At 48.8% G+C, this 10,799-nt stretch overlaps 1 protein-coding gene across 2 annotated transcripts; it reads left to right on the forward strand.

The window, feature by feature from the left end:
* Positions 1 to 1,488: 1,488 nt before the first annotated feature.
* proca (protein C (inactivator of coagulation factors Va and VIIIa), a) lies at positions 1,489 to 10,796 on the forward strand. 2 transcript variants are annotated; one of them, XM_030362797.1, is made up of 9 exons: positions 1,489 to 1,511; positions 2,111 to 2,293; positions 3,282 to 3,439; positions 5,537 to 5,561; positions 6,290 to 6,400; positions 6,880 to 7,020; positions 8,227 to 8,345; positions 9,460 to 9,577; positions 10,056 to 10,796. In XM_030362797.1, the coding sequence occupies exons 2-9, from the start codon at positions 2,224 to 2,226 to the stop codon at positions 10,646 to 10,648; spliced, it is 1,335 nt and encodes a 444-aa protein (XP_030218657.1). In that variant the 5' UTR covers positions 1,489 to 1,511; positions 2,111 to 2,223; the 3' UTR covers positions 10,649 to 10,796. The 2 variants fall into 2 exon arrangements, with proteins under 2 accessions (XP_030218657.1, XP_030218658.1); XM_030362798.1 differs by lacking the exon at positions 1,489 to 1,511 and adding an exon at positions 1,609 to 1,633.
* Positions 10,797 to 10,799: the final 3 nt, after the last annotated feature.

Raw genomic sequence — 10,799 nt, forward strand, 5'->3', positions numbered from 1 at the left:
CTGGATGGGATATAATCTATGTAATATGATATTCATGAATCATGCTATCAACTCATTTTAAGCAGTGGCGTAACTATCGGTAAGCAGGGTATGCGGGCGCGTACGGGCCCGGGCCAATCAGGGGCCCCCAAAAAAAAAAAAAAAAAAAAAAAAAAGAATTGCTCCATACCCCCCGTCAACAATCGTTCCGAGTACCGCGTAATAGACACTGGATGGGATATAATCTATGTAATATGATATTCATGAATGCTATCAACTCATTTTAAGGCATATAAAACATTGCAGTACCAAGAGAGGGCTTCAGATTATTTTCTGGCAGGAGGATAACGACTCCAATGTGTCATATTTTCGCTTTAAAACGTATTACAGCTGATAAAAGAGACTGGATTTGTTCTTATCTACCCCACATAGCCCACATGAATGTTATGGTGTCAGTTTGAACCCTAAACTATTTAATGTGATAGGACCTACTCAAGAATGTTATCAATTCTTTTTGAGAAGAAAAAACTTGCTGGGAAAGCTGGGAAAATAATGCATGGTAAGAAAATACATGTTTTATTGTATAAAAAAGACACAGAAATAATTTCGATTACAGTGGTTTAAAAACAAAAAGAAGGATAGGCCTAATTGACTGTAGTGCTATTGAGTAGTATGACTGATCAGACGTCGATCCCCGTACAACGTCGATGTCTTGTCACCTTAAAATACATGTTAATACAGGGGACAATAGTCCTGTAGTGCTATTGACTAGTTTGACTGATCAGACTTTGCTGCCGCACACACGTTTCGAGGGGATATAGCCTAGCTTGAACAGGCTGTGCGCACTCCCGCAGCTGAAATCACTTTCTGGCAGCTGATCACTTTTTGGCACAACACCGGTCTTGGGATGTGGCGATCCGTCCGTCCATCCGGGGAGCAAATCGCGGTCCGGTCTGCGATCCTATACTGGACCCACCAGTTCTCTCGGTAGACAGTCGCCACTTCCCTTTTCATACCGCTCACCTGCATCTGATCGCCCTCCTCATCACCGGTGTTTCCCCCTTTGCGTTGGGTGCGGCCGCGCCAATGCGGTCCCTGGCGCCCTCTGGGGGAAGGGGGTGGTAGACCGCCTGTATCACCTGCCCCCTGTGTGTGCGTGCGTGTGTGTGTGCGTGTGTGTGTGTGTGTGTGTGTGTGTGTGTGTGTGTGTGTGTGTGTGTGTGTGTGTGTGTGTGTGTGTGTGTGTGTGTGTGTGTGTGTGTGTGTGTGTTTGGGTGTGCGTGCGTGCGTGCGTGCGTGCATGCGTGCTTGTGTGTGGGTTTGGGTTTGGGTGTGCGTGCGGCGTGCGTGCGTGCGTGCGTGTGTGTGTGTGTGCGCGTGTGTGTGTGCAGTGCTGGTGGGCTCCATGGGGCTGAGGGGTGTGTGTGTGTGGGGAACACACAGACTGTGGACTCTCAGTAAACATTGGGCGGGTTAGTGATTAACAACAGTCTAAACACCAGCAGTCTGATACCAGGACGCCACCAGCACACGTAAGTTGTCTTAAGACCCTTCCTCCTGTGGTCTGAGCTCTTCTTCTGTCTCCAGGACCTAGGACCCAGACCTAGCCCTAGCATTAGCACTAGCCCCGCGGTGGGACACTTGAGGGTTAAAGGTCAGTAGCGTAGACTTGCTGCGTGTTAAGGCTCCCTGAGAGGGCCAGCTCTGTCATGCCCGAGAGGGCCAGCTCTGTCTCACGTTTGGGTTTTCGCCGATAACAAGATGTCAAAATTAACCTTGTCTTGGATGTGATTTAGTTTGATTGTTTCGTTATCGTTGACCTGATTTCCTTGTACCTTGTACCAGGTCTGTGTCTCATGTTACATACTCAAATACTCCATACTGCAATCAATATATTTATTGATGACCACACGTTCACATTTAAATGCATCAGATCCGAGTTGGGTCTTCAATACTCATTTTGAATCTGGTCATCAAAAACACGTTCCGTACTTATTGGTTCAGTACTTATTTGCAAACACGATTCAAATTTGCACTTAGATGTACTAACACCTTTAGAATTTTCACTTAGATGTACTACCACGATTCAAATGTCATTAAAATGTGGATGGAATGCCTATTCCATTCACAGCTAACAGTCAACCGTGAGTAAAAATAAACGCAGAAGGGCAACACTGCAGAGATCTCCATTGGCGGACACTCTCCTCGTCTCCGCGTCCTATTGGCTAGCTGGTGATTGATGTCATGGCCAGACTCCTCCTCTGTGTGTCAGTGGCCATAGCGCTCTGCTCCACATCCGCGGTCTGCATGTCAGGTAGGATCCGCCGGCTCCTCTGACCTTTTCCTCCTCCTCCTCCTGACTCCACCTCCTCCTCTTCCTCCTCCTCCTCCCTCTCCTCCTCCCTCTCCTCCACCTCCTCCTCCTCCTCCTCCTGCTCTCACACTGAACCCCCTCACACTGAACCCCTTAGCGCTCTTGGTTCTGCTCTGAACGCTTTCTTCCGTCATACACTCATCTCACACGGCAGACTTTAGATGAATGCAATTCAATTCAATTTTATTTTTCTAGCCCTTAATCATCAAAGGGCTTAACAGGCCGTATATTTATGACCCCCTATGTGCCCAAGTCAAACGGATGAGCCTAGGCGGATAGTGATCATGCAATGTAGAAAGCACTCTGATTGGCATAGGATACAGCCAATGAGGCACAGTGAATTAGCAGCCTTAGGAGGGTAAAGTTAGTTTAGATATCATTATGAAATAGGCAATTATGCTATGAAGCTAGGTGAGAGCCTTTTCAAGTGGTCCGTCTTGAAGGAGCCAGACTGTGGAGACAAAGCCTTTTCCTTCGATTTGTAGAGAGGTGGATCCATCGCGGCACCATCCTGTTCTATCATAGCTCTTCTACCCAGACTGGATATTTTGTATAGGTTCTGCTTGTGTGGTTCTCATGTTCCTGTATGCATGGTTCTGTATTTTCCGGTATGTATGATTCTGTATATGTGGTTTTGTATGTGTGGATCTGCATGTGTGGTTCAGCATGTTCCTGTATGTATGGTTCTGCATGTGTGGTTCTGTGTGGGTGGTTCTTCGTTTCCGTATGGTTCTATACGTGTGGCTCTGCATGTATAGTTCTGTATTCATGCTACTTCATGTTCCTGTATGTTTCTCTATGTGTGGTTCTGTATGTGTGGTTCTCCATGTTCCTGTATGTTTCTCTATGTGTGGTTCTCCATTTTCCTGTATGTTCCTGTACGTGTGGCTCTGCATGTTGTCCACATGGTTCCGTGTGGTTCTCTCAGTGTTCTCCAGTGGCCCTGAAGCCCACACGGTTCTGCGGTCCAAGAGGGCCAACAGCTGGCTGGAGGAGCTGAAGCCGGCCAATAAGGAGCGGGAGTGCATTGAGGAGCGCTGTGACTTCGAGGAGGCCCGGGAGATCTTCGGGACCAAGGAGGCCACGGTGAGGCCGGCATGGTACCCCCTAAGGGGGGGTACCCCCTGCTGGGTGGTACCCCCGACGGGGTGGTATACCCCCTGGGGTCACTGTCCCAACTCAGCTCCCTGTTATGTGTGGTGCACAAGTTCTGTGTGATAAGCAATGTACGTAAGGAATACTTCCCTCAGTGATTAGTAGTGGTTCATTACGTGATTAGCAGTCGTTCATTAAGTGATTCGCAGTAGTTCATTCAGTGATTGGTAGTAGTCCATAAAGTGATTAGTAGTGGTTCATTATGTGATTAGTAGTAGTTCATTTAGTGATTAGTAGTGGTTCATAAAGTGATTAGTATTAGTTCATGAAGGGATTTACTCAGTGATTACTTTTGCATTGAGGGCATTTAGCAGACGCTTTTATCCAAAGCGACCTAAGTGGATTTGTCAGAAGAAAGAGAAACAATATATCAGTAAGGATGTTCAAAGAACCAAGTGCCAAGAACAAACAATCAATAGGTTAACCCATTCCCTGTATGCAACAAACATAGCAAGGATAACATGCTACACAATGCTAAGTAGTAGTTTATTAAGCTTTGAGCAGACGTTCACTTGTGGCTACGAATCATGAGGCACTCAATTTAAATATCATCTCACAACCTTATGAGGCCTTCCAAATGTATCATCAACTAACGTGATAGCTTATCAGTCAGAAATCTTCCATGATCCATTTACATTATTAGGGTGCCGGGGAAAGTGGGGTCCCTACTCTGAGATTGGAAAACACTGCTCTCAACTCTTGATACTGTTAGATTTCAGCTTATTTCTAAACTAGTAATCTTCAGAGGCAATCGTCTTCTCACTCCTCTCTCTTCAAGACGGTGTCACGGCACCAAATGTTAGATTTCAGCTTATTTCTAAACTGTTCGGACAGACTCTGCGTTGTGTATTTTCAGTCGTAGTAGTAATTCTTGAAGTCGAAATCAAAGCAGCTTGACAGGTTGGATTAGAGGGTTGAATAGATGGTTTATTCCAGGATGCACAGCGAGATACAGACTTAGGTTGAATAATCTATAGTGGACCCGGTGGTCGATGACTTGTTCCTTGGCTGTCGAACCCTCTTCTCGTCGAACCAAAGGGTTGGGGCGAGTATTATACAAAAAGGGGATAGATGAATAACACGTGAACAGACGCACTCTCAGCCTTGATAAGGTATTTGGCCCTGGCTATGTCCCGGAGGCCAGGTTCAACCTACCTTGAGACATAACAATGGCAGAATGTTGGGGATAACACCTTGTATCAGTATGAGAGGCCCTGGCCTGTTCCTAGACTAGAAATGTGAAGGATGAGAGAGACACTAAAATACACCAACATTCTACATTCCTCCCTCTTGATCATACTAAACATAGTTTAAAGATCACCAACAAAAAGAGAATTCAGTGTATTTTCTGGTGACCCATTAATAATTAACTAAATCAATGAAGGAAAGCATAAAAGGCAAAAGACAAGTAACTTCAAATCATACACAAGTAAACCAGGTGTAGGCCACTATAATAAAGAAAATAACAAACTCATTAGGTTACACATGATTAAACCAAAACAGATACAAATTTTAAAGAATCAAGAAGGTCAACTGTCCAGGCCCCTCCCTCTGCTTGGCAGTGAAGCTCCACCATTCTTCAATAGCTTCCACTGTTCCCAGCAGAAGGAAGTGGTTCCGTTCCTCTAAACAAAATTAATGGCCTCAGTGGAAGGCCTAGCCTTAGAAACGTTGCGAAGTTTGGGGCACCAGACCTTGCGATGGGGTGGGCTCTCTAACACAGCCACCCTAAGGGGGGCTAACAAGATCTTTGTGGATTACATCATGGCTGTCAAATGAACAATTTCCCCCTGTAAATAGATGGCACAACAACATCCCAAACAATACTGGTAACATCATGACTCAGTTGGTTTTGAGTTGCAGTTGCAACAGAGTTCTTTTCAAGTTGATGGATGGCCACCGCAGGTGTGATGGGGGATGAGGATGAAAGTTCGTAGTAGACTATATCGAGGTTATAAAGGGTAAGGTAATGGCGAATAATACGATAGACCGTATGAATTCATGTCACTGTCTGTTGTGGTGTTTCAGTTGGAGTTCTGGACCGTTTACACAGGTAGGAACAGAATATAAAGTGTACCCCTTTAAATTTCCCCCAGATACATAATTGCATCAGTGTATCCAATGAGTCGAGTGACTGTTCAGTGTTGATCATGTATCGGGTTTCTTGCTCGCTTGGGTGAATGGTTTCCCTATATCCGGGGTCTACCTCCAGGCATTCTATAGCGTGTGTCAGTGAGTGTGAATTCACTGTCGTCCAATTGACGTTGGTTCCAAGTGTCTGCTAAATGGGTTTTACACCATGGACTTACTTTGGTTCACTGGGAATGGTTGCAATCGGTCCATTGTGATAGGTTGTCATTGGTCCACTGTAATTGTCCGACTGTAATTGGTCCACTGTAATTGATCCACTGTTATTGGCACGCTGTAATTGGCCAATGTTGCAATTGGACCACTGTAATTGGTCCACTGTAATTGGCCCTTGTTGCAATTGGCCAATGCTGTGATTGGTCCACTGAAATTGGTTCACTGTAATTGGTCTACTGTAATTGGTCCATTGTAATTTATCCACTGAAATGGGTCCACTGCAATGGGTCCATGTAATTGGTTCACTGTAATTGGTCCACTGTAATTGGCCAATGCTGCAATTGGTCCATTGTAATTGATCCACTTGAATTGGTCCACTGAAATGGGTCCACTGTAATTGGCCCATGTTGCAATTGGTCCACTGTTATTGGAAGCCCCGGCTGGCCCTGCAGTGAGCTGACCCTGACTTGTGTTCAGATGGAAACCAGTGTATCCCCAACCAGTGTGTGAACGGCTCCTGCGTAGACCTGTACCAGGCGTTTGCATGCCACTGCAACCCGGACTACGAGGGCAAGTACTGCGACCAGCGTGAGTCCATTAGTAGCACGGTCGTAGTTAGTAGAACACGTTGTGTTTCTTTGAACTAACCATCCCTCAACTCATACCTAAACTACCTAACACTCCTTCAACTCTTACCTAAACTACCTAACACTCCTTTAACTCTTACCTAAACTACCTAACACTCCTTTAACTCTTACCTAAACTACCTAACACTCCTTCAACTCTTACCTAAACTACCTAAACTACCTAACCCTCCTTCAACTCATACCTAAACTACCTAACCACCGTTCATCTCATACTTAAGTGTGTGGGTGTGTGTGTGTGTGTGTGCGTGTGTGTGTGTGTGTGTGCAATTGCTTGAGTGTGTGTGTGTGTGTGTGTGTGTGTGTGTGTATGTGCGTGTGTGTGTGTGTGTGTGTGTGTGTGTGTGTGTGTGTGTGTGTGTGTGTGTGTGTGTGTGTGTGTGTGTGTGTGTGTGTGTGTGTGTGTGTGTATGTGTGTCTCAGCCCGGGCGGCCACCAGCTGCTCGCTGGAAAACGGCAAGTGTGACCACGAGTGCACGGAGAGCGCAGACGGCCTGAGTCGCACCTGCAGCTGTCTTGGCGGGTACCGTCTCCACGACAACGGCAAAAGCTGCGAACCCATAAGTGAGTGGACAGTGTCATTATTATTATAACTAATATTGATCGTTATTATTGATTAAAAAGGAAGGAAATGCTAAATGCTTCTTTTTGTGCTGGTGAGTGTGTGCGTGTGTGCATGTGTGTGCATCTGCATGTGTGCATATGTGTGCGTCTGTATGGCTGCGTGTGTGTGTCTGTCCTTGTGTGTCTGTGTGCATGTGTAACTGTGTTTGTGTTTGCGTGAGTGCGTGTGTGTGTCTTTCTGTGTGTGTCTGTCCGTGTTTGTCTCTCCGTGTCCGTGCGTGTATGCGTGCGGGCGTGTGTGCTTGCGTGCACGTGTCTTTGTATGCCCCTGTGCGTGCGTACGTGTGCGTGCTGCTGCTTGTGTGCGTGTGTGTATGTGTGTTCTTGCTTGAGTGTGTGTGAGTGTGTGTGAGTGCTTGCTTGCATGCCATGTGTATATGTGTGTGTGCGTGAGTGCGTGTGTGTGCGACTGTGTGTGCGTGTGTGTTTATTTGTGTGTGTTTGTTCTGGCCACCATTCTGGCCATCATTGAACATTGTATTGTATTGTATTGTGTTGTATTGTATTATAGTACTTAACTGTGTAGCAACTGCAGTAGCTGCTATCATTGCTGTAACACGGGGAATTGGTTAGCCTAGCGATTGTTGTACTTGCACTTGGTTCTATGAATATCCTTACTGTACCGACAGCGATATATTGTGGCACTTCTTATGACAAAAGTACTTATTCTAAGTCGCTTTGGATAAAAGCGCCTGCTAAATGCCCTAAATGTAATCTAAATGTAAATGTTTGTGTGTGCGTGTGTGTATGTGTTTGAGTGTGTGTGTGTGTGTGCGTGTGTGTGTGTGTGTGTGCGTGCGTGTACGTGTACGTGTGTGTGTGCGTGTGCGTCTGTGTGTGTGTGTGCGTCTGTGCGTGTGCGTGTGTGTGTGTGTCTTTGTGTTTGTGTATGTGTGTGTGTGCGCGTGTGTACGTGTGTGTGCGTGTGCGTCTGTGTGTGTGTGTGTGTGTGTGCGTCTGTGCGTCTGCGTGTGTGTCTTTGTGTTTGTGTGCGTGTGCGTGTGCGTGTGTGTGTGTGTGTGTGCGTCTGTGCGTGCGTGTGTGTGTGTGTGCGTGTGCGTGCGCGTGCGTCTGTGCGTGTGTGTGTGTGTGCGCGCGCGCATGCGTGCGTGCGTGCGTGCGTGTGTGTGTGTGCGTGTGATCCAGGCAGGGCGTCCTGCGGTCAGCTGCTACTCAGCAGGTCCTCCTACAGCGGGCCCATGGTCGGCCTCACCCCCTGGGTGACCGGGGGGGAGGTGGGCAAGAAGGGAGAGAGCCCCTGGCAGGTAGGCTGGACCGCCACCACACACGCACAAACACACAAAGAAACACGATGTACTGCACCCAACACGCACACACACACACACAAATACACACACACACACACACACACACACACACACACACACACACACACGATGTACTGCACCCAACACACACACACACACACACACACACACACACGCGATGTACGGTACCCAACACACACACACACACACACACACACACACACACACACACACACACAATGTACTGTATCCAACACAAACACACACACATACACACACACGCACACACACACACACACACACACACACACACACATGATGTACTGTACACAACACAAACACACACACACATGATGTACTGTACATAACACAAACACACACACACACACACACACACACACACACACACACACACACACACACACACAATGTAATGTACCCAACACAAACACACACACACACACACACACACACAATGTAGTGTACCCAACACAAACACACACACACCTCTGTACTGTACACAACACAAACACACACACACGATGTACTGTACACAACAGACACACACAAACATACACACAATGTACTGTACCCAACACAAACACACAGAAACAAGATGTACTGTACCCAACAGAAACACACACAAACACACATACACGATGTACTGTACACAACGGACACACGCACACAAACACACACAAAACAAGATGTACTGTACCCAACAAAAATGCCCACACACACGATGTGCTGTACACAACAGACACACGCCCACACACACAGATGCTGTACTGTACCCAACGCGCACACACATACGCACAAACACACATTCTGTACTGCACCCAACACACACACACACACACATAATGTACAGTACTATACTGCTTTACAAATCCTCATCTTAATATTATGCCCTATGTGTGTGCGTGCGCGTGTGGGTGTGTGTGCGTGTGTCTGTGTGTGTGTGTGTGTGTGTGTGTGCGCGTGTGGGTGTGTGTTTGTCTGTGTGTGTGTGTGTCTGTGTCTCTGTGTGTGTGTGTGTGTGTGTGTGTGTGTGTGTGTGTGTGTGTGTGTGTGTGTGTGCGTGTGAGTGTGTGTGTGTGTGTGTGTGCAGGCAATGCTGCTCAACCACGCAGGAAAGTTCCACTGTGGCGGGGTTCTGATAGACGAGAACTGGGTCCTGACCGCAGCCCACTGCCTCAGCAAGAGCACGCGCTTCAAAGTCCGCCTCGGTAGGCTCCGCCCCTTGTGGGCCTCACTCACCTCTCCGCCATCGCGGCTCCGTCTCCCTTCTGATCACCCAGCCGCCATCTTGAAATATAAAGCTAAGTACTGTCTGTTTGTCTGTGTATGTGTGTGTGCATCTGTGTGCGTGTCTGTGGGCGTGTGTGTGCATCTGTGTGCGTTTGCATGCGCACGTGTGCATCTGTGTGCAAGCGCTTCTGTGCGCGTTTGTACGTTTGCGTGTGTTTGTACGTGCGCGTGTGTGTGCTTGCGTGTGTGCGTGCATCTGTGTGCGTCTGTCTCTGCTTCTGCATGCGCACGTGTGCATCTGGGTTCGTCCGTCTGCGTGCGCTTCCGTGTGCGTTCGTGCCGGCTCCTGTGTGCGTTTGTACGTGCGCGCGTGTGCGTTTGTACGTGCGCGTGTGTGCGCCTGCGTGGGTTGGTTCGTGTGTGCGCGTGTGCATTTGTACGTTGTGCGCGCGGCAGGCGACTACGAGCGCTACACCCTGGAGGGCACGGAGGAGACCCTGGCGGTGACCCGCGCCTTCAAGCACCCCGCCTACTACAACCGCCACATGGTGGACCACGACATCGCCCTGCTGCGGCTGGAGCGTCCCGCCCAGCTGTCCATCTGGATCGTCCCCGCCTGCCTGCCGCCGCGACCCATGGCCGAGCGCGTGCTCCACCTCAACGGCACGGTCACCGTGGTGACGGGCTGGGGCAAGGAGCAACCGGACGACCCCGAGGCGGCTCCCGTGGTCTACAGCTCGGCGCTGAACGTGATCCAGGTGCCGCTGGTGGAGCGCGCAGAGTGCCAGAGACACATGGACTTCAACGTGTCGGAGAACATGCTGTGCGCCGGCGTGCTGGGCAGCCCCATGGACGCGTGCGAGGGCGACAGCGGGGGGCCCATGGTGACGCTGTACCGGGACACCTGGTTCCTGCTGGGCCTGGTGTCCTGGGGGGAGGGGTGCGGCCGCCTCAACAAGCTGGGCGTCTACACCAAGGTGGCCAACTACAACGAGTGGATCGACGAAGTGCGCCAGGAATGGGACAGGACGCACGGGCAGCACGGCTGATCCCTGCTCGGGCGGGGGGGAAGGGGAAGGGGAAGGGGAAGGGGGGGGCCTCTCGTGGGTCCCCCGCCATAAGAAAAGCCTTCCTCCGCCATAATAAAAGGGGGAGATGTTGCACAGATTTGATGAATAAAAACTGATTTCTCTGAGACGG

This window comes from Gadus morhua, chromosome 8 (genome assembly GCF_902167405.1).
Source record: "Gadus morhua chromosome 8, gadMor3.0, whole genome shotgun sequence".
Lineage (NCBI taxonomy): Eukaryota > Metazoa > Chordata > Actinopteri > Gadiformes > Gadidae > Gadus > Gadus morhua.

Bases quoted from the DNA above. Each gene is read 5' to 3' on its own strand.
- proca (XM_030362797.1), top strand. From the start codon at position 2,224: ATGGCCAGACTCCTCCTCTGTGTGTCAGTGGCCATAGCGCTCTGCTCC. The intron at 2,294-3,281 runs GTAGGATCCGCC...TGGTTCTCTCAG, and splicing joins ATCCGCGGTCTGCATGTCAG to TGTTCTCCAGTGGCCCTGAA. The intron at 3,440-5,536 runs GTGAGGCCGGCA...GTGGTGTTTCAG, and splicing joins TCGGGACCAAGGAGGCCACG to TTGGAGTTCTGGACCGTTTA.